This window comes from Genypterus blacodes, unplaced genomic scaffold (assembly GCF_046128005.1).
Source record: "Genypterus blacodes isolate CSIRO-AG114 ecotype Tasmania unplaced genomic scaffold, CSIRO-AGI_Gbla_v1 ptg000059l_1, whole genome shotgun sequence".
Lineage (NCBI taxonomy): Eukaryota > Metazoa > Chordata > Actinopteri > Ophidiiformes > Ophidiidae > Genypterus > Genypterus blacodes.
In genome coordinates, this window is record NW_027466871.1 from 1,513,230 (window position 1) to 1,540,595 (window position 27,366).

A 27,366-nucleotide genomic window follows, 5' to 3' on the forward strand; every position below is an offset into this window, starting at 1 on the left:
AAGCCCAAGGCCTCAGGTGCTATTTACATTCCTTGTCCGGTTCAGTCCACTTTTCCTTTGTCCATTGTCAGCTGTAAGGCCTTCCCTAGTAGAATGAATATATGTTCTTATTGAGATACTAGATATACAAGCAAAATATACCACAATAATCATATATATTATTAGACATAATGAATTGGCTGGTGCATCAATATACTGGGACATGTTTGTTGCTGTAATGAATGGAGGCACAGCTAAACGAACTGAGCACACACACACACACACACTAGAGAACTTTCAAAGTGGAGACAATAAATAAATCCAAGTAACGCAAAAACTAACTGGGATAAATGGTACAGAAAGTTGTCGGAACTACGTATCTAAACGGGGCGGGTCGTTGTGTCCCCCCCCCCCCCCGGCTAGAACTTCCGTGTTGATGTTTATCTGTCCCCAGTCCGCTCTCTCACTCTGTGGCGTCAGTGGAGCTTCAGTCCGGAGCAGCGCCGTGATGATTCGTACCGTGTTTTCTCGAGCTTTCGTGGGACTGAACCGGCTGTCGGTGCGTCACTACTCTGCGGCCGCCATCCCTGCACCGAACCCGCAGCCGGAGGTCCACCAGAACAAGGTACTGTAGACCCAAATGAGCATGAAGGTTCCACATGGAGAACCAGCCACAGGTGTCTAACAGCACCGTCACGACACTTTATGCAGGATTTATTTATAGATGAACTGTAACTCGATCTTAAAACTTAAAATGATTATGGATTTATTTAACGATCAGTGTGGCGCAAAGAATATAATTAAGAATGGAAATACAAGACTACAAAATGGCTGAATTCAGATAATGCATGGTGTAACGATATGATAGCAGTCGTGCAGAAATGACTTTTAACATTATCACCCCCCGTGACCAGTCCTGCCCATTACCCCATAAGCCCAGTGCCCTTATCTCCGGCCTCCCCTCACCCTCCTTCTCCCCTGCCTGAAGTGCAAAGTGCAGCGCAGCAGAGCAGAAGCCAACAGAAGCTCGTTCCCTCTGTACCAAAACCAAATACAGGCCAGCTAATCACTCTCATAAACGAGATTGTAATCACATCCTGCATAGAAGTTTAATTGCAAAGTATAACAAAAGAGGGCGTGATTTAGTTTGCATTGCGAGACTGCAGGAGAGATTACCGTAATTTTCGGACTATAAGACGCACCTGACTATAAACCGCAGAAGCTAAATTGAATGATGTGTACATATATAAGCCGCACTGGACTATAAACCGCAGTTTTTTTTAATGTTTAATTACCATATGTAAGGGTTCGTGCACAGAGGGGATTGTCGGGAAAGAGGCGGCTGTTTGAGGAAGCTCCCATTTATTAACATTTCAACAAACAAGTTGCATATTTGCATAACGTTTTCAAGTGTTACCATTTAGTGCAATAGTAGCTACAGAACATGTGCTATGCTGTATAAACTGTACTGTATCACATAGCGTTTCAGACACACAAACTTTTCAACTTTCAAACTTACTAACTTAGTCCGAAAATTACGGTAAATCCGTGCATGAAGTTTTAAAATGTTTTCTGTGAGTCTGTGCAGGAATGCATGCAGGTATAAGATTGGTGAGATATAACTGAGTGAGGTCATGCAATGTTTTGTAGGTTAAAAGTAAGACCATAAATATCTTGTAGGTAAACTTGTGTTTCTTTGCAATTGTGTTGTTTTGAATTCATATTTCTGAAGGATCCTGATTATATTTGTCCTTTTCTGAATCTCACTCTGGTTCTTCTCTCTTACTGTACTGCCAGTTATGGTAAACAATCATTGCCTCGCCTCACCCCGTCCATTTTTGTCACGCATGCACCTCACCATACCAGTGTTTGAGTTTACCTTTATGCAATATTAAAGAGACATCATTTCAGAAATCCAAGTGGGAGTAATGATTACATTCACAAAGATAAAGATTAGAAGAAAGTTGTTTGAATTTGTTGTGGTATCTAAACATTTCCTATCCTATCACATTGTTTCAGCTCTTCATCAACAACCAATGGCAGGATGCGGTCAGTGGCAAAACCTTCCCAACCATCAATCCATCTACCGGTGAAGTCATCTGTCAAGTTGCTGAGGCTGATGAGGTAAAAAAAAGACGGAATTCACTCTGAACACTTCTATTCATTCTGTTAACTCAAACCTCCACCAAGGCCAAACATTCCCCTTTAAGTCAACCTGCATTTCTGTCTACATTGGACCATAGTAACTGGAATGACCTCTCCCTCTTTATTAGTTTAGAGGGTATTTATGTAAATCAATAAAGTCCTAACTGCTCTGGATGGAGCGCTGTCACTATTAAAGATCCATTCAAACAAATATATATTATAATCACATTGTGGTTCGACATTTGCAGAAGGATGTCGACAAAGCAGTGAAAGCTGCGCGCGATGCCTTTCGCCTGGGCTCACCATGGCGACGGATGGATGCCTCTCATCGTGGGCTGCTGCTCAACCGATTGGCCGATGCCATTGAGAGGGACTCTGCCTACCTTGCTGTGAGTAAAAAGTCATTTTTGACAATAAGAAAAAAAACAACTTAGCTTTGTTCCCTTCTTTATTAGATCACTGTCATGCCTTTCTTTGTTCAACAGTAAAACTATTAAAAGATGTTGCTTGTTGCAAGTTGTGAAGACTCAAATTTGGATTTGTTGTCACAGGAGCTGGAGACCCTTGACAATGGGAAGCCATACTCTGCTTCCTTCATGATTGATGTGCCAAATATGGTCAAATGTCTCAGGTAAGAAACACAGTTTGTTCAATTTATTTTGTCACATTCAAATTGAAATCAATTTCTGGGGTTCAAGGGTCAATTATGTTCATGTGTCAAGTCCATTCTCTGCTCTGTATATCTGCTCATCCTATTAAGTCTCACCCACAACCGGTCACTTGGAGAGAAATGACTGCAAACCTGTGTCTATGCTAAAACTGAGCTCCAAAACTTGCTGACATCCATGTAGAACAGAAAAGTGTGGCTATTTCCAACAAAAACTGTGTGTGTGTGTGTGTGTGTGTGTGTGTGTGTGTGTGTGTGTGTGTCTCTGTGTGTGTGTCTGTGTCTGTGTCTGTCTGTAGGTACTATGCAGGATGGGCTGATAAATGGGAGGGAAAAACCATTCCCATTGATGGAGATTATTTTTGCTACACCAGACATGAGCCCATTGGAGTGTGTGGACAAATCATACCGGTGAGAACTCGGATATGTATAACTTCAGTTTGTACTTAATAATATGAACGCTAATTCATTCATCAACATGTGCAACAAATGCATTCTTTTCTGTATGATGGGGACAAAAGGACAGAGGACACGGGAGGAGGTCTCTGTTTTCCAGTATTCAATTCAATTTCTTTAGAGCAAACAAAGATATTGTAATATCAGAGTATGTGAGGGTTCTGGTGTCCTTTCTCTGTCAACATTTCCTGCTGTTCTAAGGTCCCGGCTGCTTACGTAACTATGTCTACAGCTCTTTCCCCTCTAGTAACGATTTTTAAAAGGACAGCTGATACAATGTTTCCCTCCATGCCTCAGCTGAGCGTAAAATGAAGTAGGTCCAGAATAATGCTGAGCTAAAAATAAAGCTGTTGGTTTGACCTCAAACTAGAATAAAGAAAAAGACATTTAGGCAGCCAGCAGATAAACTGTAGGACCCAGCCATGCAGACTCGGGACCAGAATGGTGCATAGTGTACTGTATTGTTATTGTGCAAGAGTGAAATTCAAAGTGGAAATTGAGAGTTAAGTGCACACATAAGGCAGAGGCAGTAAAGCCAAACCTACATCAGGAACAGCAACATTAATCTAAATGTGGCTAGTGATTGTGTGACTGCCTGGTGTGCTCCTCCCTAAACTCTCTAATCTCTCTTTCTCTCTCTCTGTTGGGAGGAAGCAAGTTTACCGCTTTGTGCCACAAAAGAAGCTGCGCCCTGTAGAAGCTACTGGAATCACTATATAGCTCTCTGAATTAGGAAATCTGCAGTTTCCTGACCTGTTATTTCCCCTTTTCTCTCCGTTCAGTGGAACTTCCCCCTGCTGATGATGGCTTGGAAAATTGGTCCAGCTCTGGCGACTGGTAACACAGTGGTGATGAAAGTTGCAGAACAAACCCCACTCACAGCGCTCTATGTAGCCAGCCTCATTAAGGAGGTACAAACAGTATATGCAACAAATCAATCAATCAATCAATGTATACCTATATGCAGATATGCGTGGATTGCTTGGCACAAGATGTTTTTGTGTATGTCTAGGTGGGATACCCTGAAGGTGTAGTGAACATCCTGCCTGGTATGGGACCAACAGCAGGGGCTGCCATTGCGAGGCACATGGATGTTGACAAGGTGGCGTTTACTGGATCCACAGAGGTACAAACCTTTCTGTCTGTAAAATCAATGTAACATGTTTTGCACTGTTTCCATACATTTCCAGTTTTAGACCAAAAAGTCCCTCTTCTTCTTCAAACCACATTCACATCCCTCTGTTTGTCCTCTGTGTTTTTGTTATCGTCCTGTATTCCCCGAAATATGAGGTTGTTTCTCATGATCTTGCTTGGAGGTCAAGGACCGATTCCTTCAGTTTTGTTCACTCATGCCAAAAAGTCAGTAGTTTAGACCGGACATTCTTTTCTTTTTGGCGGCTGGATTTTGTCCTGGAACCTTGGCAGGGGCTGTAAGTTCAGCTGAGGCGCTCCATGATGGAGTACTAGTGAATGTCTCTGTTGTAGATTCATACTAACAACATTGTCAGCAGACAGAGAGAGGAGGGGAAGGAGTCTGCATTTCTAATAGTAGCTTCTTGGACTACATTAGGTTAGTTTGGGTTTTTGGTAAGGAAGCCAAAGCATCTTCATCAGAATATAAACAGCTTCAGAAAAAGTTGTTTTTCATTTTTCAAACATTTTGGCACTTAAACAAGCATCGTTAACTTTATATATTCTTCCTTCCTGAGCTTTTATTTCAACAACAACAATCTGTTCCTGTCTGTCTGTCTGTCTGTCTGTCTGTCTGTCTGCAGGTTGGTCATCTGATCCAGCAGGCGTCAGGCACCAGCAATCTGAAGAAGGTTACTCTGGAGCTCGGAGGAAAGAGTCCCAACATCATCTTGTCTGATGCCAACAGTATGTGTCTTGTGTCTGTGTGTGGTGTTGGCAAAAGTGTGTGTCAGGTTGGAAGCAGAATATATTGGAAGATAAAACGATAAGTTGTGCATCTTTTCCTGTGCAGTGGAAGATGCAGTGGAGCAGTCCCACTTTGCTCTGTTCTTCAACCAAGGCCAGTGCTGCTGCGCTGGGTCTCGCACATACGTCCAAGCAGACATCTACGATGAGTTTGTTGAGCGCAGTGTAGAACGGGCTAAGAAGCGCGTGGTGGGGAATCCTTTTGACCTCAATACAGAGCAAGGACCTCAGGTAATAACCACACTCATACAATACACTTTGTTTACTTCAAGAGTGTCGGTGGATACAACTCAAAGTTTCTCTCAGCCAGTAATGTGAAAAATGAGTTTCTGGTTGTGTGTCTCGTTGTCCAGGTGGATCAGGAGCAGTTTAACAAGATTCTGGGTTACATCAGCACTGGGAAGAGAGAGGGAGCCAAGCTGATGTGTGGGGGCGGGGTCGCTGCAGACAGAGGATACTTCATCCAGCCCACTGTGTTTGGAGATGTCCAGGACAACATGATCATAGCCAGAGAGGAGGTGGGTTAGACTCAGGTTCAGCCCATAGTTTAATAGTGAACTGGCCATTTAGTTTCTTTCTGGGTTTGGTTTAAGGCACAATTGTTAAATTCTATAGCTCATTAAAACACATTTCAGATCAACAGATTTGTATTATTTTTCTGTTGTGTTTATTTTTATCATATGACAAAATGACTTTTAAAGTCTTTCTAGTTAGACCTGTGATCTAACGTTGAGTGTTAAAACAGTTTGTGTGTGTGTGTGGTGTGTGTAGAGACATTGATGTCTTTTTCCGATGTGTTCCTCACCTGCAGATCTTTGGTCCAGTGATGCAGATTTTGAAGTTCAAATCATTGGAGGAGGTGCTAGAGAGAGCCAATGACAGTAAATACGGCCTGGCAGCAGCTGTGTTCAGTAAAGACATTGACAAGGTCAACTATCTGTCTGGTGGCCTGCGTGCTGGCACTGTCTGGTATGTCTGATTTTCATACATTATTGATCATAAGGATTTCTTCTGTCAGATGTGGGGATCTGGTGACTCTCATCTGAATTTTAATTATGTTTGATTTGGATTCACTTCCATGAAAATGTGAAGGTACGACCACGTTTCAACCTGTGTGACCCTCGCTTACCGGAAATGGGAAACCTTTCTCATAAACATCTGTCTCATTCTAATCACATACATTGACCATCCTAACCACAAGGAAGAGAGAACATGGATACTCCTTACAGAAAGCATGAGGACAGGGATTTGAAATTGGTCTTGATTAAGAATTGTCTTCAGAGGTGGGTTTAGTCCCTGCAGGGTGCACTGCTGCCCACTGCTCCTGAAGGTATTAGGAAGGTGACAGACAGACAGGCAGGATGCATTTCCCTATAGGTGAAGTTGAGCGTTGCACATGTGATGAACTGGTGTTTTAAGGAGATTTTTATATATTTTACCTCAATTATTTGTTTTTTTTTAGTTATTCATTCAAATGTGTGTGTGTGTGTGTGTGTGTGTGTGTGTGTGTGTGTGTGTGTGTGTGTGTGTGTGTGTGTGTGTGTGTGTGTGTGTGTGTGTGTGTGTGTGTGTGTGTGTGTGTGTGTGTCCTTTTGCAGGGTTAACTGCTACGATGTGTTTGGGGCTCAGGCTCCGTTTGGAGGTTACAAGGCTTCAGGAACAGGCAGAGAATTGGGCGAGTATGGCCTGGAAAACTACACTGAGGTCAAAACGGTAAATACAGTGGCTTGGTTATTACAGAGTTGTACGTCAACATTAAATCACATTCAAACCACGTTAAAATCAAAGTCACCCCTTTGTTGTGGCTCTTTGAGCTGGATGGGTTAGCTACCCCTGTATTATAGTAACACTGAGCACAGGTTTGTTTTTTAAATGATCATTCTTCTTCTTTTTTGTCAGGTGACCATCAGAGTTCCACAGAAGAACTCGTAAAGCTCGCGGCCTCACCTTCATTTTTCAAAATCTGTGAAAGTGTATCAGATTCATAACCATGATACCTGAAGTTTCCTCTTCAAGCCAAATGGGCTTGAAGAGCTGTTTGAAGTATTTTACTCTAACTTTGGAAATGTATAATTTTGCCTGTAAAAGCTTTCCGCGGTGATGCTTCTCAGCTTGTCATTATGAGTTGTTCTTAGGTTGGCTTAGTGGTAAGCAATGTTGCCTCACAGCAAGAAGGTCCCACCCAGGGGTGAAGGCAGGGCAAGGCAATTTTATTTCTTTAGCACAAAAGGACAGTTAGATACAAGAAAAATGTAAAGAAAATTAAAACTAAAAAGGTACACTTAAGCACAGTTGGGAAAAAATTAAAAATAAAGTTTCCCCCGTAGTTGCTTTACTTTGATTTATTCCTCTTTTTCTATTAGTTTGCCCCGTGATAAAACAGGTTACCTTATCTCGCAAGGGATTTCTATTTTATTTCTATTTTGGTGCAAGCTGGTGATGGATTGACTTCACCTTTTAGTTTACTTAAGACTTTTACCCATGACTGGCAATTTGCGTGGTAACTTGCATCTTTTAGTTTATCCTATCTTATTTTCCCCTCTATTTTGAATAAGATGGGTTACCTTGTCCTACACGGATTTCCACTTATTTCTGAATAAAACAGGTTATCTTGTCCCACAAGGCATTCTGGATAACCTTATCCCTGCAGAGGCCAACGGGTTCTAAGCTAAAACAGGTAGTTAAATTAAGGTAAAAGAACACTTAATATATATATATAAACATACACACAATAGTAATAAATAAAAACATTAAAAATAACTTGATATAAAAAATAAAATAAACAAAAATTCAACCATCCAACTGAGCTCTCTCAACCAACTCCAGATCTGACCAGATCAGTGGCGAAGAATCCACTGAAACCTATCATCTGATTTTGTCCTCATTGCTCAGCAAAGCCTGCCATCATTCCCCTCAACTAGGATCAACTGAGAAAAGAATTGGGTTTGATTAATTTCCTCCCAAATTAATCAATTTGCCCATTGGGAGGTGGTGTCCCAACGAGCTCAAACACAGAAGTATTCAACAATAGCCAGTTCATTATTCATGTTTTATTGCTCTAGAATGATCATACATCTACATCTTAAATAAACCTTTATAAGATTAAAAACTGAGACCAGACAAACTATTTGCATCCAAGTTTATTTTGAAATTCCCTACTCCCCCTGTACAAGAAAAAATGACTTTTGACAAAGGCAGCAGTGAACTATCAGTGATACTATTTTTTTCAGGGCAGGACAAAAAAAATAATCACAGTGTGTCTTTTTTTCTTTTAAATACTTTTGCTTTCATCTTTGGCTGAGTTTCAGCTGACAGTTTGCTGTCAGGCAAAATTCCTGGGAAGCAAAGGTTTAGGCCAATAGAACAGAGGTATGGGCTTTACATTTGTACAGTGCCAATGGAGGAATGTTCTGGACTGTTTAACGATTATTCATTAACACAAAAGAGAAAAAACATTTAAAAAAAATCTAAATAAAAAGACCAAGCCGTTTGTGTTCACAACACAAACAAATATTACCACCAGGGGAGATAGTGACAGTATGTCGAATTTCATAAAACCGTATAGACAAAAAATAAATCTACAAAAATGGAGCTAGGTAAATATTACACAAGAGTAAAGGTATTTTTCTTTTTTCTTGTTTAACTCTTCTGTTGAACCTCTACACAAAACCAAAGTTCTTGGTCTTAATGGCTAGCAGGAGTTTCTGTTTGAGTATCTGTTTTGAAGAATACAGTGGCACGTAGAGACGTGAGATGCAGGTGTTGGCTGTGGGGAGGTGCTGGTCATCCGGAGGCCGGATAGTGATGGAGGGCATCGGCTGGAAGCCTTCCTCACTGGCCGGCAGAGACGGGCTGGAGGTCCAGAAGTACACCTGAGGAGAACCCAGAGGAAAACAATGCTTTTCCAACAAATCGCTGATTGTATTTTAAGAAAATGTTGCGTTTGTGAAAAAGAGCCTCACCAAGTCTTGCCTCTCAGTCATACTCATCTTCTCCACTATGGACCAAAACCAGCGTTTAAACTGCAGGAGCTTGTCTGCATTTTCCCCTGTTGGATGATGCACACATACGCTTTGTTATATATATGCCAAAAGCAAAATGTATAACTGGAAGTACAGGAAAAAACCGGAACACAATACCGGATTCATCATTGAAGGAGGTGAAGCTGATAAGCATCTGAACATTCACTTCTCCACAGCCATTAACCAACAGCCTAAAGTCCTCTGCTGTCAGGTCCTCCAGGGCATTCTTTGGAAGTACGTCTAACAGACCCTTCCTCATTGCCTGGGGAGAAAAACACACAATGAAGTTTCAGATGTCCTGATGTGTATGTTTGCCAAGCCTGTCTCCTAAAGGAAAAGGTAAAGCAGACGTGTGTTTAAAGACTCACGTGGAGAGGCTGCTCAGCCACCACGAGCATTCGGTGCTCAGCATACTTCCTCACATACTCGTACACATTGAGAGGAGTCACTGGCATGTTGACTCCACCAGACAGAAGCTCCACCTGCAGAAAGCAGAACAGGATATCCACACACTTTTAGCACTGGAAGAAAACATTTTCAGGTGAACATTTCACGCCACACGTTTAAATTGTGCGATTCACTCAACTTAACGGTAAAAATGGTAGTGGTCCAATAAAAGCTTGTAATACTTCTAATATTTAAATGGAAACGCACTAAAGATTGAAGGATGTGTGATTGTTCAGCACATTATTCTTTAATTTAAATGTTTTCTTATGCATTATTTTCAAATCCTGTTTACTTATATGTGAAAATGTCTTCACGTTTTGCGTGTAGTTTGTAGTTCCTCACCTGTCCGGCACCTTCCTCTTTGCAGAGGTCAATGGCAAATGCCAAGTCCATGGCAGCAAAGACCGCATCTGCCTCTCCGGCCTGTGAGTGGCGAATGAGCTGTCGCAGGCTCTCGTACATCACCGGGTCAAAGAAGGCAAAGTCATGCCAGTTCACCTGCAGCAACACGGTATTACAATTATTTTAAAATGAACCAACATTATATGAGCATAGTTACAGGCGACTACATGACATTCAAATGTCATTTTAGAATTCTTTCCCTTACCTTCCTACCCAGCAGCACCTTGATGACATGTCTGTTCATTGTGATTGGACACAGTTCGTTCTGCAACAGACATAGCCCCAGTATTCTGGAAGAGAAAATACAAAGCTTTTTTTAAACTTTGTTTTGATTAAAGGTGCAATTTCATGACCCTTTCAATAACTATCTCCCCTGAGGAGACGGTGAGCAGAGAGTCCCATTACCTGCCAATGTTTCGAAAGCAGTTGAGCCTGGCCTCTGTGTTCTTGCCAGGCCGGGGGGAGTAGAAGCCTCGCTTGCCAGGCTGGTAGAAGAGAGGAGCGTTGTCGTCCCCATCATCTGGGTCGTCCAGCTCCATGTCCACCACGCTGCGGGTTGAACCGTGCCGCTTACGGTTCTCCTGTTGCTAAGATTACACAATACAAACAAGGGGAAGTAAGTGTGTGTGTATGATGTGTGGGGATTGTAGTTGAAGTAAAATAATAATGCTACACAGAGAGGCAGAAAAGAACAAAGATTATTGGTTTACTTGTGCTTTCTCTGGAGCTTCCAGCAGACCCAGATCCAATATACTATCAGCACCATTTTCCCTGCGGAGGCAAGAAACAGCAGTTTTCGTTAATTTGTCAAAAATAATGTTCAATACCTAAGTTTAACAGCCTTTATGATGCAAGGAACCTCTGTGACCAGGTTATTGTGGAAAAAAAACCCAGCCGAATACGCTTATACCCGTTTCATGATGGAGCACCGAGCTAAACATTAAAGCCTTTGTAGTGATGTGGCTGATGAGGCTGTTGTACCTTCCATGTGCAATGAGAAGCTCCATGGCCTCCTCCACTCGGGCCCTGAGGGAATCCTCACTGGCCAACAGCAGCAGCAGCTGGGCAGGGGAGAGCTCCAGCAGCATGCCTGTGATTTTACTGGCAAACGCCTGAGGAGACAACAACAAATTGATCAGAACAAATGTAGGCATCGCTCACACGTCTGTTGATTTCTCCAGTTAGTAGATGTAGATGTTTCATTACCGGTTGCATTGCGTGAACCCGTGGGTACAGCCTTTCCCCCAGAGCTTGTCTGTGTGCAGGCAGGGGGTCTGGCTCGTCGCTGGGGTTGCCCTCTGCTGAAGGCCTGAAAGGTCTGGTATCTATGGACAGCTGCCTCCTCGAGTCTCTGCCATGTACACACACATAAGCATTAGCAACCGTTTCAGTGGCATAGGTATTTAACCTAATAGTATTACATTTTTGTTAATTGAAAAGCAGAATATATCAAGTTTATGTTCACCTGTCTCTATCTCTCCGGGATCCTGCGCGGAGCCCTCCACTTCTCCGCTCTCTTTCCCGGTCTCGATTCCTTAAACGCTGCATTAGATCTACAGGGACACACGATGCATTAGATCAGGGTCGCCATAACGTGCGTGACAAATCATTTAATGGCAGAAACACGGTGAATTGAGTGTTAAATGGTGATGACACGTACTGCTGGCCTGCATGCCTTTGCTGACACTCTGAACACAGTCCAGATTGGGAAGCTTATCGTTGGAGAGGAGGGCCAGGGCGATGGCCGTGTAGAAGCTGCGGGCCACGCCGCTGCCCTCGCCTGGCTCATCTTTGAAGGTGACCTTCACCCTGTGTACTGCCATGGGTGTGGTTGTGCAACGTCTGCCAAAGTGAGTATTAAGCTGACGCATCGTCTGCTGTATGAGCTGGTCCCTGTCCCGGTCCACCTCCAGGGCCAGGTCACGGGACTGCAGGTTCCTCAGCTTCTCCATCTCCCGACGGAACTTGGACTCCTTTACCTCAAAGCCACCGAGCTCGGTGAGGATCTGGATTGTAGAAGTTAAATGTAGGAATCATTGTTAAAATTTGTTTCTGACCGCTTAACTCTCATCATATCTTGAATATTATTTAAAGCTTCACTCGGTAATATTTCTGATTGAAAAAGTTAAAAGTGATGATCGAAAGGTGAAAGAATTCCTACAATAGATCCCAAAGAAGTCTGCAGCTTTCATGTAATTGTTTTCATATGTGGGTATGATCATAATTGCCGGTGGCGCTACCTCCCTACGATGAAGGAGTTGAGAAATGAAGTAACTGAGTGCTTGTTGAGCGAGGGCAAACATTTACCGATCCGGGCTCTGCTCCTACATCCTCCATGAAGACTCGGCCAAAGAGTTCCAGTGACAATCGCCAGCGGCCAAGCAGCATGTCGTGTGAGATCATCATCCCCATGAAACTGCAGTGAGGTCTGCAGAGACGGACAACAAAAGAGTGAAGGACACCACTTATAGTTTGACAAAAACCAGTATCAGCGCATTCCATCGCTATTCCAGCACAACACTATAAAACATGACCTGTCTGTTAAATCACCCCACCAGTTCTAGTAGCAATGTTGCAGTCTGAGTAATATTCTTCTTTGTATGACCATATATGGACAAATGTGAGGCAGTTGGAAGCCCTGACGATTACCTGAATGATGGAAGAGGAGGTCCGTCACTTTCAGTTAGGCCGATTTCAGCAAGCAGGCTGCTTTTAAGTTGTGCAGCGAGGTCATGTGGCGAGGGTCCTGGTTTTGAAGCTTCCAACTCCTGTTCTGCAAGTGACGGGTTCTCTGAGCTCCGCTGGCCGGTTTCCATACTCATCACATTCTTTAGGTTGGCTGAGTAAGACATCTTAGTGGGCAGGATCTGTTTGTTTGAAATTTCAGAGCATTCCTTTTAGCATTGTTAAGAGGTATGTGTGTCGAGATGATGACAGACTGATGATGAAAGAAAGGAAATATGAAAAAGGACCAGAGCACAGGCTGTGTTCTAATAGCTCCACTGGCATATCAAGACTGTTCATCACTGCTTCAAATAGTGAATTGTGGATATCTTTTACGGATTTGTAAATGTCAGTTAATGTAGTTAATCTAAATTTAAAAAGCAGTCTGTTATGAGTGGATATTAGAACACAGCTGGCAGTGTGTTTGTCCACTGCAGAGGGGTGGTATACCTGCGAGGGGGAGGGTAGAGAGGAGCCCATGTTTACCTCCAGGCAGTTCCTATCCATGCTTGCCTCCGCCAGTCCTTTAGTTGCCATGTAAGAGGAGGAGTACAGGCCCTGAGACGGGCGGCCAAACAGATCCTCCTTCCTAGCATTAGGCTGTGAGACAAGACGAATAATAACGTTTAGAGTGAAGCCAATGAATCCCCCAGACATTTCAAGATTTAGAAGTTGCACCAACATGTTCAATCAGAAAACATTTCATGCTCTTTGCTTCTGCCTTCCAGTCCTGAGTATGTTTTGCTTTCAGTCTTTCTACTAAATAAATGTAGTTTGTGTGGAGGTTTGTTATTTGACCTAGACCTTTATTTGATGGTTTGCTTTTCATTCTGTGCCATGCGGTCATTTGTTTGAAGCATTAGCATTCATTATTTGGATCTGGCACAAGATTTATTCCATACAGAGGCTTCCAAAGAACTCCAAAGAAATAAAGATAGAGAATGTGACACCATCCTGCAGAAAATTGTGGATGAATGTGAAATATATCAAAGATACAGTAAGACTAAGTCAAGGCCTGCTTTTGGCACATCACCGACATCTCAGTACAATGATACTGTGGAGATATATATGAAATGAAAGTGAAGGCGAGTGACAGTTGTGACTGGAAAACTGCATTGGACTGGGCTCTTATGGCAACAAAACACCATGCTAAATGTCTGTATCTATAGTCCTCTTCAGTTGGTTTTTGTCCCTCTGTGCGAAAAGATAAACCCCCAGCTTTAGAGGGCACGCCAAAAGTGAATGAGTGGCAGAACACATCTCTGCTATACATGCACAGACAAAAGGCTTTTGCAGAAGCAGAACGTTCAGAAAGTATACGGACAACACAGTTGTAACAAAGCGTGGTACAAAGGAGAAATATGAAACTGGAGACAAAATGTACTACAAAGGACTGGATTGCACCTAAAAAGCAGCCTATAGGTGTTTGTATCTTTTTCTTTCTGTCCGATAACCACTGTGATATTATTCATGATGCTTAACAGCTATTGACAACCATTAACGACTTCCAGGAAAAATATCTTGATTGTTCTCCCCTCTCAAGGTTCAAGCGCCCTGTGATGAGATTACAATCAATTCTTTTAAATTCAAACCTTTCTAAAACGATTGGGATACTTCATCATTTTCCAAAACGTTTCCATGTCTGGATAACATATTTGCAAATTCTATGACTTTCCCTGTATGCCTGTATCAGGAAGCCCTTATACACACACACGACAAACATCTCTCTACAGAACAAACTCCCTTTTGTTATTCTGCAGAATTTAGCAGGAGGGTCAGACCTGTAGGAGGTGTGGCTGGTCAGCGAGTGGAATGGCCTCAGCCAAGGGAACGTCAAAGGGGTTGGGAGGGATGCAGCCGAGGAAGGTCATGGAATCGGAGCGACGGAAGAAGGGGTGGTTCTGGCCCGTCTCGGCTGGGGCAGGGTCTTCGTCTTTGTCCTGCAGAGTGGAACCTGAGACACAGACAAAACCTTTACCAGAAATGTTAAAATGATCAAGTGAGGCAAGAAAAGCAGGTAACAGAAGCATGTTGACAAGATGTCTTAGTCTGTCTAATCTGAACTATACCTTTGTGAAGTGCCCTCTTCTTTAGTCCTGGTTTCTGTCTACCTGCCCATCCTCTATGGCTGCCTTCAGATGCCTCAACACCTGACAGTTCTTTGACATTATCATCCAATTCATTTAGCAACAAACTCTAGACTGTTGAGGATTTTGAAAGTATGAACATATCCGACTTACTTTGATTAGTGTCCTCGTCGTTCTCGTGTTCAGAATCCTCATTTTCCAAACCCAGATCCAAAATCTCTCGATTCCTACAAAGGTATTATGGATCATAAATATTATATTTATTTGCTATATTTACATGCTGAACAGTAGCACGGCAAATATTTTGTGTACCATTGAGTTCAACTCCATGTAGAAAATTGGAATATTTGAAAAGGGTAATAAATTACAGTGAATGCAGTGTAGTTTAGATTGTTTTATTTGAGTCTGACATTTAAAAATGTGTTTCCGTTTCGCTGAAGTCAAAACAAAACGAAAATAAAACGGACAACAAAAAGCACAGTGGAAAAAAGTATACCGTCCGTCACATGGCCAACCCCACCTACATCAAAGGGCTGTCCAAGCACTGGACTTTGGTTTTTGTCGGGATACCTGGCCACCCAACTAATGGGGTTTTGGTCCAATGTGTAGAGGTTTTAACAATTGCCAATGCCCGTTTCCTGAGTCATTTGACGAGCATGGGTTTTCAAAAAGATAAGGCTTTGATCTTTGTTTTTAAGATAGGATGTGTACAAAAAGTACAAAAGAAAAACATAGCTGTTTATCAAATCTACAAAGGTGAAGATGTTAAAGGTAAAGTAAATCGTTTGATCAAGACTCCGCTGACAAACGACAGTCCCCCCCACATGTGCTGCCGGTCGGCCATTGATTGACAGTATACGTTACAAATACTTTATAAAAAAGTTTAGCAAAAACAACAAGAGAATAAATAGTGTATTGTTCAAAATATGGCTGTGAGCTTTACCCGTAATAGGAATTCAATAAATTAGTTGTTAAAGTTACTTATGTGTTTGTTTTAATGCAATACCATAGATATCATCATTTTTATAACAGTATAACGGATTTCCTGTAAGCCTGGTTTTACCAATGGAGCTGGACTATGTGACTGTGAAAAAGTTGGTTAAACCCAAAATACATGGGTTTAATCAAACTCAAGTGGTAATGCTGGTCTCAAATGATGAGACTTCCATCAAAATATGCAAAATACATTTAGATCTTTACCTCTTTCTATCCATCTGTGGGGTATCCAGAGTGGTTTGTTGGTTCATAGCCTTAATCCAGTAGATAAGAGCTTGGAAAACATAGGCCACGTGTTTCAGGGAACACACGTCCAACACAGGAAGAACGTCCGAGTGCTCATCATTGTGGGAGCGCATCAGTGATAGAGCATAATTTAAGAAGTCGCCTCGGGCCGACATCATTCCTTGGCGAGCTGTCAGCAGGGTGGCAGCTCTCCTGAGAAACACACAATACAACACACAAAGCATATTAAAAGAAGTAAAAATGACTATATTCTTAATGCAGGGACATGACTCCTACTATTCACCATTTCATTTTAAATGATACGACAAAGTATCATGGAAAACAAAAACTACTAAATGCTTTGTTATACCACCTTTCACTTTTTTTTACCTGCGTCCTTCCAAAGTGCGGAGACTGGCCTCCTCCCGGGCTGTCATGCGCTCCCTGCGAGCTGAGTGCTGAGAGGCATGGAGTGGGTGGTTGGGGTGACCTGGGTCTCCAGCAGATGACAGCGCTGAGCCGTAGCGCAGCTGAGCCTCAGTGGAATCCATGATGGACACCATCCAGTTCCATGTGGGAATAAGCTTTTCTTCAACATAGTTCTGGTTCAAAATATGATAAAAAAAAAAAACAGGTCAGTTTTGGGTCGATTCATTTAAATATCTGGTGAAAATCAGTGTAATAAACCATCCAAACCAACAATCACATGAAGGCTGAGTAATGTTACCTGTAGGTTAACTGCATCCTGGTAAGTCAGCTTTACAGCAGCAGGATACTGGGAGTAGACTAAGTGGTTGTACTTGGGAATCAAGCTCATGAGGTCTGAGATCTGTCTGATGACAATGCTGTAAGCCCGGGCCAGACTGCTAGCAGAAGTCAGATAGCTGCTGGAATTGCTGGCCTCAAGAGCTGCCGCTGCTGCAGCAGCACTGGAGCTAATTGCACTGGAACGACGCAGGTTGGAGGGGTCGATATATATCAGGCCTGTGGAGCTTGCTGTAAAAAAAACAAACGAGAAAACATCAGTTTATAAGATATGCATGTCCTTGTGCTCTACACGTTTTAGCTGTGTGATCTAGGAGTGATACAAATAATACAAGACACTAACCAGCGGGTGTGGAGGAGCTAGAGGGAGCACTGCCTGTGGCTCTTTGACTGGGAGTGTTTCGAACAGCCCACTGCATCGAGCGAGGTGCCTGGGCTGCACTGTTAGCATGAGAGGAGCTGGTTGTCCTCTCCAGTGGCTCATCCAACAGGAATGTCTCCTGGTCAACATCATCACTCTGGCTGCTGCTGCTGTCGGAGTCACTGGAGTCGTTGGTCTGGGAGTCATCCTCTGAAAAGAAGGCTGGAACGCTGCTGGCACCTTGAGATGATAAAGGGTAGAGGAAGAGGAGAGGTGAAGGAGAGAGCCAGGTTTATTGGCTTGTGTAAATATCGCTCCATCATTCTCTTGCGCCTTTCATATCCACTTTATCCAGGCAAGAGTGCAAGTTAGTGAATCACACCACTACAAGGCCAAACCCCTGACAGAGTGCTCCAATGAAAATAAAAAGGTGCAGTTGTTTCGATAACATTGTGCAGAACAGAAAGATATCTGCAGCATTTAACTTTCAAAATAAAAGAACTGCAATGACACAATTGTAGTGGATATTCTGACGTTAGGTTAAACAATATCATTATTAGTAGACAATTCAAATTTAAGATGTTGAAGTAAAAATAATACATCACACCATTTGGAAAAGCTACAAGTTGATTAGTTGTTATTTGGGTAGAAAGAATATCACAGTAGGCGTGGTAGATGGTATGACAGTATTAGCCAATAATGCCAAGAACAATCAAAGTGAAATGTGAGAATGGAGGGCAAAACTGAGGGAACGCTCAGGAGGAAACTGTATGTTCTTCACTCTGGCCCTGACGTATTATAAATAAATTGAAGTAAAGAGGAGCCCATACCAAAAATAGGAAATGCCAAGGACACTCTACTGCCTGCAAATGAAATACATTCAGTATTCAGCCAGGGATCATTTGGACTACTGTTTCATTAGCTCTCCAAACATAAATCCTGACAATCCAAAACTAAATACAATTAAGTTTAAATAAGTAAGCATCTCCCAGGCATCGAGTAATTATGTGAAGACTCCATTAGTCTGTGGTTGAAGTTACACTATCACACTTCAAGACAAAAATGCAACTTTCTATCTATTGTGTGGTTGGAGCCTGACAAGATCTGATAAAGATTTCAGTTAAATGTGGTCAATAATACAAGTGACTGCATATTCAGAAGAGAATATCCATGGAACACATGTTTGGAAATGAAGGGCAATTTTATATGGAGTCTGGGAGTTGAAAGGAAATAACATGTAAGAGATCCAAACTGTTTAACTGCTGACCAACCTGCTTCGGAGCCAGCTGTGGCTGCTGTGACAACACTCCGGCGACCACTTGCATTGTCCTGGTTGCTGTGGTTACTTTCACTGTCGCTCTCCGTTTCGGCTGCTGCCAGCAGATCCAGCTCCATGTCGCTACCTAGGAGCAGACAAGGGGAAAGAGACAAGGGGAGCGTCAGCACACTGTTGGTTGCAATTTAGGACTGAGTTGTATAAACAAAGATGACCAATTTCAGCATAAGAACAGCAGGCATTAGGGGTGTTAACAATTAACCAGTCTATCATTAGAAAAATCTATCAGTTCAAGAAATAAAGTAGAATAATTGATTACTTTTACCTAAATCTTGCATGTATCTCCATTTTTTGTTGTGGCCTATGAGCTGGTCAGAATAGTTTACTTTGGCCAATAGACAAGTATTCTATCATAGCTTATTTTATCTTATTTTTTAGCAACAATGCTACCTCTTAGTGGTGGTAAAGGGTAATCAATTGATTGATAGGATGCTTCAACTAGGGATAAAGAAATAGTTTAAAATGTCCGTGTCTAGATTGCATGTCTCACCATCCTCATCATGTTCGTCATGCTGCCCTTCCGCCTCAGCATTTTCTTCTCCTTGCTCCTCTTGATCATCATGATGATCTTCCTCCCCTGCTACTCCCTCAACAACTTCAACCTGAAGCAAACGGAATATAATCAGACCCCAAGCAAGAAGAAGATCACAATAGGCAGATAAATGGCACACGTAAGAACAATAATGCCTTAATGACTCCACGGTTAGACACCCCACCTCTTCCACATCTGCTGACACAATGTCATCCTGCTCCTCATCTCTGCCTCTGACAGGCTGTGACTGACTGCTGCGCCGGGGCTGGGGGTTCCTGATGATGTAAGAGGTAGCTGTCTGGCTGGAGCTGGACAAAAAAAAGAGAAAACATTTCATCCGGTGAATGAGAGAACCCAGCCTCTCAATCTGTTGCTTCATAAACCCTTTGTGAAAGTCTTCTTTTTCTTTCTAAAATGTCTGCGAGGAGCCCATAATCATTGTATTGCTAATGCTACACTTCACATGACCAAACCAAACTGGCCATAACTAACCAATTACAAAGGAAACCCAAGCCCTTAAAAACCAACCCACCTGCTGGACTGGTCGGGTGACGGTCTGGGAGGTAGCGGCTCAACGGAGAAGAGCTCCTCACTGCCCTGGACAGCATCAATACTGGTGCTAGCCAAAGTGAACGGAGCAGTAGGTCTGGCGATACCCATCCGCACTGGAACGATTAGTGACTCTGCCACATTACAAAGCTCCTCCACAGCATAGGGCAGCAAGGCCTGGAAAACCCGCCGACACTTCCCAATAGGCTGAGGAATGAAGTTGCTGGACAAGAAAAAAAAAAAGAGAATTAGCTGTGTGTATACATAACAAAAAAGGGGAAACAAATACCAATATTTGTCGTTATAATCCGATAACTGCGTATTGTGTTCTTACTTTTTCTTCTTAGATGAGGCCATCTCCACACTGAGGATAACAAATACCCTGGCAACAGAGCGTAGAAACCTTCTGGTGACATTTATCGCTTCATCTCTCCTGCCAGGTGTGTACTTGTTCTGCAGCTCCTTCACCAGTGTACCCAACAGGGTGTCTATGAACTAGAACAGGGGGAAAAGCAACACTTCCATTACCAAGTTTGTAAGTTTTGCTTCAAATGCTTTCCGTGTACAGGTGTCAAGGACACTAAAGCAGAAAAATTCATAACCTTTCATGGATTTTCCTGAGTAAGAGCAACAGCAATAATATGTTGTTTATTTTCACATATTTTAATGAAATATGTGAAAGAACTTACAGTTATGTCAGGAGCACATTTGACAATGAGGCAGTGGGTGAAACAGTCGAGGCGAATGGTACCACTCTGCTGGTTCAGGTAAACCTGCTCTTCAGGCAGGAGGTGGCCGATCCTGCTGCTGGCACTTAGTCTAGTCAGGACACACATGACATGGTATGCGTCAACACACTGTGATTGTTAACCTGCTCATATTAAATCAGTTCCAAGCTGTCCTTAATTTAGACCACGATTCCTCTGATCAATGGCTATATGCTCTAAGGTTGCAACTGCACAAATAGGCAAACATTAATAGTTGTATAGTTGGCAACATAAGGCATTAAAGAAGCAGCAAATGGGTTTTATGTATATGATAATAATAAATAGCAAGCTCAATGTTGAATATTCTGTTACTTTGAGATACTCACGGGTCTTTATTCTCTTGAGATCCAAACATGATCATGGATTTCAGGGCATTCCAGTCTTGAAGGACCCTCTCTAGAGCCAGCTGGGCAAAGCGGGGTGGCTCTAGGTCATGGTCTGGCATGTCAGAGTCTGAGGGAGAATATTATTTAATACATCAAATGTCTTGGTTTGGCCACACAAAACAAAAATGGGAAGATAGCAGCACACCAATAATCCAAGACTTTTATGGTCAAAGTTCAGACTCTTTAAATGTGTTTGCAAAAGATGACTCGATAATGTTTAGTTTGCATAGATGGTTAAAAGTTGGTAACAGTTGAAAATCCTCTTGAACCCACCTTCAGCGTTGGCCGCCTTGCGGTTTCTGTCCTCTCTGATGCGTGGTGGTCGATACTGACAATGCTCTACACTCTGCCTGGCAACTGTCTGCACCAAGAACAGTAGTATGTGCTCTCCCCTAAAGATAGAAGCAGACATTAAGAAAAACACAACATCTTTGCCAATTATTCTACTACTATCATTTAGCCTATATAGTCTAGAAGTACAGGAGAGTGCCATGTAAAACAATGGGGTCTTACCTGCTGTTTGGTGTGGTGACCAGGTTAGTGGTAGTGAGTAACCTGTACAGTAAATCCAGACGAGCAGCCTTTTGGCCGGCAATTAACGTTTTACACTTGCATTTCTCCCAGCAGTCACAGTATGCTGTGGGAGATGTCCTTTTCAACCTTGGAAAGAAAAACAAATGGGCAATATTGGCATCATCAGTATTCATGCATGATGCTGCTTACACAGATATAGTAGCAGTGATGTAAGAAGGCTACAAATCTCTCAAACTTTTAATATGGCTGAACTGAAAACCACTTACTTGCAGTCATGTCCTTTATGGCACACCCTTGCACACTCTGTGCAGCAGCAGAGGGACTCAAGCAAACCACAGGTCCGACATTCAAAGATATCCTAAATGTAAAATAAATTGTGATCATTCACTTATCATGGGTGGCCTTGAAATTTAAAAAGTATAAGGTGACTGATCCAAGTGCAATCAAACATCTTTTCTGATTCTTAATGTCAAGCAAATTCAGAAACACAGAACAGTAGTTTCAACAGAGGCTTCATCTTAGTAAGCCTCAAAAAGAGTCTCAATTAATACTCCAGACTCATGAATGAAGCTGCCCCAAACATTGATTTGGACAATGATGTTTTGCTGGTTCACTAAATGAGAGATTAACATCCGTAGCATGTTATGGCATTACGGCGGGTGGTCCGGAAGGTAATGTCTACTGGTAGTATTGTTTTCTGGTGCCTTCACTTCACCCCTCTCGCTAGTGTGGCAATTGGTAATATAACCCTCTTTGGCCTGAGAGTGGTTTTATAACAGTTTATTTTTCTTCAGTGTGAATTCATGCTTACCTGGTTGATGTGCTCGGCTCCAGTCCATGTAAAACTGCAGGTGTCGTTGCAGCAGAGAACATAAAGAGGCGAATCATCCGGGTTGGTGCCCAACGGGCAGATCATTTCCATAAACACTGTATCTACATCCTCCTTCTCACCAATGCCTGGGTCACCTGCTGTGTTCAAACGATACAAAAAGAAACAGGAGAACATGAATTACAACACGATAAAGGCATGTCCTTTTGTGCATGGCAACACAATGAATTAATAATTCTGACTACATTTGTGTAGGAGCTTTCTAATGTCCATCATAATACCACATACTTCTTTAAATGAATCCAATTTACAATGACAAGCCGAAAAGCTATAAATCCACACACTGACAAAGCCAGAAACAATAAATATGGACTGTTTACTGATTGATGACTTAATTGGATATATCTATTGATTGCCCATTATGTTTGGTCAACAAAATAATATTTTCACCCCTACTTGGAACCCATAAATGTAGTGAGCAGAGGTGCAGGTAACAAATCATTTACCCTTGGCCATTTTCTGAGCAGCCTCCAGAACGGTGATGGCTGCCGGGTAGGCTCTTCCACTGACTGCCAGCATGAATGGGGTCATCCCACGAGCATCCCTGTCAAACAGAGGCAACAACAACATACTTTAAAGAGGCTGGGTTTGGTGTACAATGAAAAGCTTTATTTACGCTTCAGTTCCATTTTGTTTTTGAAATTGCTTTTTTAATGCAGATATTAACAGGCATGCTCATTAAGAAATACAAGAGTTTTTACTTGGCAGAGAGCAGCTCCCGCAGGTGTGGCCTTAGAACAACACTGTCACACATCAGCTTTAAGATGAGGTGCGCATTTGCCTTCCTGTCTTTAGATTCAACCACAGATGGTTCAGTGGACGGCCCTACACAGACACATATAACAATCTATTAGACATCAGAGTTTTCACTACCATAACACATACATCACAAAAAAAGCAAGAGCACATCCTGCTCTCCTGACAAAGTGTGTCTCCAAGTGAAAATATTGTGCTATCTGACCTGGTATGGTTGACGTACTGGGGCCCTGGCTGGCTCCAGTGGAGGCGGTCGTAAGTGAACCCACAGCTGGCGCAAGAATGAAGTCAATGTCACCATCTGTTGATAAACACAAAAATACAACCCTGTTATTGTACTAACATTATGATTGTAAAGTCCACCTCATAACAAATATATGCAAAGTGCATTTATGTGATTTAAATTAAGATTAATGTAAGGTTGAGTGTTAGTCGCTGAATTAAGAATGTTTGTTTATGAGAGATTTTCAAATTCTATTTGCAGTGTAAAGGCGTATAAGAACATATAGAGACCTGACTATTATGGCCACAAATATATAAAATCCGTCCAATCTACTATATACTACAATTTTGCAAAAATGAACTTACCAGGGTCCATAGGTGGGGGGTCAGGGACCCAGCTTGGAGGGGCAATGGGGGGAGACACAGGGTCTTGGTGATCACTGGAGGACAGGCCAGATTCATGGCGGCCAACACCTGCTGCTCTTAGAGACCTCCGCATCATTTCCCTCAGACGAAGGCTAGTGAAAATGCAAAGGAGGAAAAAAAAAGCGCTAGCGTCTGCAACGGTGCCATGATAAATCACCTTTGTATTACTATTTTGACTGAATTCAGTGAACTAGGGAGGCTTGAAGACCTCTTTTGAGCTTTCCCACAATAATGCTGTGTGCTACAAGCAACAAATATTGGCTTATTGGGGACATTTTCCCCTTATACTGTACAACAAACATAATAAGTAATAAACACAAGTTATTTACCCCCTGCTACTCGAAGAGCCAGTCCTATTTCCAGAACTGTTGCTGGAGACAACAGAGATGGCATTGGCGATTGCTTCCACAGCAGACAGACGCTCTGCAAAAGTGTTTCTTTCTGACCTTTCTGCTTCTGAAATGAAACATCACAAGAATAGAAGGAACACAAGTCAACAATTAGGTAAATTGATTGAGTTTGGATGAAAAATTTCCTAATGAATGTATTAATAAAGTCCATGATTTATCAAATACACAACAATATCGATAGGCAAGAAATGTCTTGCCCCGCCATTATACATTACACCTGCTTACCCTCCTCTTCTTTGGTTTCCTTGTTGCTAACAGGGAAGCAGACAGAGACGGCAGCATGGAGGATGTTGCGGTTGCCATCACAGCGGTGGCCCAATAGTGCTCCAAGGGCCTGGCTGCCCTGGTCCAACAGGTAAGCCTGCTCAAGGTTCACCAGGTATTGCCGACACGCCTCATAATCGCACCGCAACACATGCTGCATTAACGTCTGTTTCTGAAAGTTACAAACCATGAGATAACGTGTTAAAAATCAGACACTTAGCTACACACATTTCTGTCCTCACATTTTAACATTAAAAGTGACAAAATAGTACGTAGCAAAACGTAAATGAATTCCTCAAAGAAAATTGCATCATATTGTACAGACGAGCAGTCCTTATTAAATTTTCATAATGTGTACCTCAACAGCCATAATGATAATAGCAGCTTTCTTTTTAATGGTGGAGTTAGAGGGGAGATTAGCCAGAGAGTGCACCCCCATGCCAAGGCTGTTTATAGGTGGCAGGTCCAGCCAATCGGGATCTCGAATTCCACCCATGCAGTCTTTGGCCATAGGGTAGATTGTGCCATTTCCATCCCGGAGGATGATGGGAGACTCCTACAAAAATGGTCAGTCAAATGTCAAGAGCATGTGCAGCTGAAGAGTAAAATGCATGAAAGCAAAAACTACAACATATGAAGCATACTTTGGTCTCAATTTAGGAAGAAACTGACCTGTCCTGCAGTGAAGATGGCCACATTACGCTCATTCTGTCCCAAGAAGGCCAAGTTACTGGTGGGGAAATTATTCTCCTGTTCAGCTTTGCCCGAGGCCAGGTCAAAGATACAGTATCTTACCCAGTTACCAGTTTTCAGCACTGCATGGACTCCTAGTAGAGGAGGGATATCAGATGGAGAGATGTTAAAAGCTACAAACACTGTGTTACAGATATGAAACATAAATATTTTCAAAATCAATGACATAGCAACACATTGATAAAACAGACCTTTGGAGTCAACATTTACAGCCAGAATCTCAGCCTTTTCTGGAATGCAGAGCTTTTTAGGTGTCCGCTGAAAGCAATCAGGAACTTTGGGAGTTCCACCAGTTTTCACAACCTGCAAAAAGGAGATTGAGAGGGCAAACAAAAACTCCACAATGTTAAGAGGATAGATGCTAAGACAGGTTTATACTGGCAAAAATGTGATGAAGAACAATCACGGAAGAGAGGCACAATACTGGTTCAACCTCGGTCTTTACCTGCAGCTCATCTATTCTGAGGAGTCTACAGTCTTGTAACAGTGACGACGGGTCAGAGTCTGTGGGAGTGGGAGTGGTCTGGTTGCTCATGCTGCTTGATGTTCCTGGAAACTTCACTGCAACATATGCACCATCCACTTTCAGCACCTAAGAGGAAACGTTTAAGAATGTTTAAACTATGTCATCTTTGAATATAGCAAGTATATAAGGAGTTCAAAGTAACACTACTTGACATGACATTGCTGTATTTACAATCTTAAATCTAATGATGGAATGTAGGAGATCCTGGCACCTTTCCTACGGGAACATTTTTAACGTCCTCCACAAAGACCACTTCCCTGAGAGGCCACTGCTCCTCGTTCACCTTCTCTTCCTCTTTAGGAGCCGGTGTAGAGCGCCGCCGCTCTGCAAGCAGAACATAAAAACTGACCATTTTGTACTCACAATAAGGCTGTATTGCTCAGAAGGTAGTTAAAGTCATAATGATTATTTTCAACCATCAACAATGATAACTTGTAATGTGTGTTGGAATGATAAGAGGTAGAAAAAATGCAGCCAAGAGCAACACAACATGTATAATGAGCAGGCCGTACTTCCTTCACAGGAAAACAGGCAGGGACAAACACCTGATTAAAGGCTGTACACCATCTGTTTCAAAGTTAAAGTGAAGTAATCAGAGCACTGAGCAAGGGAGAAATGGTTTCGGTGCCGTAGAAATAGACACTTCCAGAAAAACAGCTGTGAGAGCCAGAGGCTTACAGGAAGACAGATCCATAGAAAAAGTGACATACTGTAGGGCAGTGAGGCACTGCTAGCGATGGACGAAGTATCACTGCAGGTGGACGCAGGGGAGGGAGGCGGACCCATCTCAGTCTTCACCAGCTCTGGTTTACTTTCCGTTCTAATGGGGAAGAATAAAGTTGGCAAATATTAGCCAAGTCCTTAGAGCTCAGCTGTTCTGGTTTCTTGACAGGGGCTCTGAGGTCTAGCAAAGATACACAGGTGACCTGAATAAGTAAAATAAAAAAGACAGCATGTGCCATATCTAACAAGCCTACTGTATAGTCAAACAAACTGAAGACTTGTCAGACCATAATAGAAGATTATTGCTATGTAAAAAGAAACTGACTTGATTTCCTGGGTCTTAGTGGTTTTCTCCATGTTCTTGAGGCTCTCTGGTGAGCGCAGCTGGAACCTGCAGCTGTCATTCATGTTCCAGACAGACTCCAACAAGACACCGACCTTGGGAATCCCAGCACTGACAGAAAAGGCCACTGCACCGGCATGGTAGAGAGGGTTATTCCTCAAACACACCTAAGTAGGGAAAGATTTATCAATGCCTCATTGTAACATCTGCATTAAGAAAACCACCACCATAAATCAATTGGTCATGCAGTAGTCTGTGATTTAAAATTACAAAATGAACAGGTCAGCTTTACATAATATATATATATATATAAAGACCACTCTTAGATAATCAAAAAATGGAATCCCAGGTCAATCAGCTAAAATCACTCCTCAAAATCACCCCTTTGCCCAATGTACAGGTCTAAAATTATGGTAAAGGAGTTGAAGGAGCTTTGCCCAATACAGTAGATACCTTGGTGCAGAGGTTTGGGTCCTTTTTGTCTCCCATGCATGAGTCATTAAGACAGGACAAACTTGGCAAGTCTGCCCTCAAACACCTCTATTATGGACAAACCACACAAAATAAAAACAAATGTCTACAGCTGTTTTCACCTGTGTCCCCACTGTGATGTTGGGTATTGATGAAATTCCAGCACTGGACTTTGGCTTCTTGTTCTTGGCTCTGGCCTTTTCAAGCATCTTCTTCCGTTGACTAAAAGGCACAACACCCCTGAAGACAGATGCAAGCAGTGAAA

At 42.4% G+C, this 27,366-nt stretch overlaps 2 protein-coding genes across 12 annotated transcripts in view; one reads left to right on the plus strand and one right to left on the minus strand.

Annotated features, from left to right (window-relative positions):
* Positions 1-415: 415 nt before the first annotated feature.
* On the plus strand, positions 416-8,504 carry LOC143003279 (aldehyde dehydrogenase, mitochondrial-like). Its single transcript, XM_076153859.1, has 13 exons — positions 416-604; positions 1,999-2,103; positions 2,373-2,513; positions 2,676-2,755; positions 3,091-3,202; positions 4,030-4,158; positions 4,260-4,373; positions 5,023-5,125; positions 5,232-5,416; positions 5,539-5,703; positions 5,997-6,154; positions 6,784-6,898; positions 7,085-8,504. Exons 1-13 carry the CDS (start codon positions 416-418, stop codon positions 7,115-7,117), a joined length of 1,629 nt encoding a protein of 542 aa, XP_076009974.1. The 3' UTR covers positions 7,118-8,504.
* ubr5 (ubiquitin protein ligase E3 component n-recognin 5) overlaps positions 8,311-27,366 on the minus strand; it is a 29,587-nt gene continuing 10,531 nt past the window's right edge. The window contains exons 13-60 of one of the 11 annotated variants that reach the window (XM_076153848.1): positions 27,224-27,341; positions 26,613-26,797; positions 26,275-26,384; positions 25,776-25,888; positions 25,484-25,630; positions 25,230-25,341; positions 24,958-25,112; positions 24,644-24,841; positions 24,247-24,457; positions 23,941-24,067; positions 23,552-23,703; positions 23,169-23,264; positions 22,909-23,032; positions 22,654-22,751; positions 22,130-22,284; positions 21,585-21,676; positions 21,298-21,444; positions 21,058-21,176; positions 20,725-20,851; positions 20,321-20,450; positions 19,966-20,126; positions 19,615-19,854; positions 19,267-19,390; positions 19,041-19,152; positions 18,486-18,617; positions 18,045-18,077; positions 17,197-17,454; positions 16,816-17,084; positions 16,479-16,690; positions 16,068-16,301; positions 15,021-15,094; positions 14,850-14,939; positions 14,562-14,752; positions 13,231-13,380; positions 12,706-12,923; positions 12,364-12,484; positions 11,717-12,062; positions 11,522-11,609; positions 11,263-11,407; positions 11,038-11,168; positions 10,767-10,827; positions 10,462-10,643; positions 10,262-10,346; positions 9,997-10,152; positions 9,576-9,689; positions 9,325-9,469; positions 9,148-9,233; positions 8,311-9,057 (exon numbers count right to left, since the gene is read on the minus strand). In XM_076153848.1, coding sequence (XP_076009963.1) covers positions 8,845-9,057; positions 9,148-9,233; positions 9,325-9,469; positions 9,576-9,689; positions 9,997-10,152; positions 10,262-10,346; positions 10,462-10,643; positions 10,767-10,827; positions 11,038-11,168; positions 11,263-11,407; positions 11,522-11,609; positions 11,717-12,062; positions 12,364-12,484; positions 12,706-12,923; positions 13,231-13,380; positions 14,562-14,752; positions 14,850-14,939; positions 15,021-15,094; positions 16,068-16,301; positions 16,479-16,690; positions 16,816-17,084; positions 17,197-17,454; positions 18,045-18,077; positions 18,486-18,617; positions 19,041-19,152; positions 19,267-19,390; positions 19,615-19,854; positions 19,966-20,126; positions 20,321-20,450; positions 20,725-20,851; positions 21,058-21,176; positions 21,298-21,444; positions 21,585-21,676; positions 22,130-22,284; positions 22,654-22,751; positions 22,909-23,032; positions 23,169-23,264; positions 23,552-23,703; positions 23,941-24,067; positions 24,247-24,457; positions 24,644-24,841; positions 24,958-25,112; positions 25,230-25,341; positions 25,484-25,630; positions 25,776-25,888; positions 26,275-26,384; positions 26,613-26,797; positions 27,224-27,341 — 7,087 coding nt within the window. In that variant the 3' untranslated portion in view covers positions 8,311-8,844. Of the gene's footprint in view, positions 9,058-9,147; positions 9,234-9,324; positions 9,470-9,575; positions 9,690-9,996; positions 10,153-10,261; positions 10,347-10,461; positions 10,644-10,766; positions 10,828-11,037; positions 11,169-11,262; positions 11,408-11,521; positions 11,610-11,716; positions 12,063-12,363; positions 12,485-12,705; positions 12,924-13,230; positions 13,381-14,561; positions 14,753-14,849; positions 14,940-15,020; positions 15,095-16,067; positions 16,302-16,478; positions 16,691-16,815; positions 17,085-17,196; positions 17,455-18,044; positions 18,078-18,485; positions 18,618-19,040; positions 19,153-19,266; positions 19,391-19,614; positions 19,855-19,965; positions 20,127-20,320; positions 20,451-20,724; positions 20,852-21,057; positions 21,177-21,297; positions 21,445-21,584; positions 21,677-22,129; positions 22,288-22,653; positions 22,752-22,908; positions 23,033-23,168; positions 23,265-23,551; positions 23,704-23,940; positions 24,068-24,246; positions 24,458-24,643; positions 24,842-24,957; positions 25,113-25,229; positions 25,342-25,483; positions 25,631-25,775; positions 25,889-26,274; positions 26,385-26,612; positions 26,798-27,223; positions 27,342-27,366 lie in introns of all 11 variants that reach the window. The other 10 variants (XM_076153851.1, XM_076153849.1, XM_076153850.1 and 7 more) reach the window with 10 other exon arrangements.

Bases quoted from the DNA above. Each gene is read 5' to 3' on its own strand.
- LOC143003279 (XM_076153859.1), top strand. From the start codon at position 416: ATGTTTATCTGTCCCCAGTCCGCTCTCTCACTCTGTGGCGTCAGTGGA. The intron at 2,514-2,675 runs GTGAGTAAAAAG...TTGTTGTCACAG, and splicing joins GGGACTCTGCCTACCTTGCT to GAGCTGGAGACCCTTGACAA. The intron at 5,704-5,996 runs GTGGGTTAGACT...CCTCACCTGCAG, and splicing joins TGATCATAGCCAGAGAGGAG to ATCTTTGGTCCAGTGATGCA.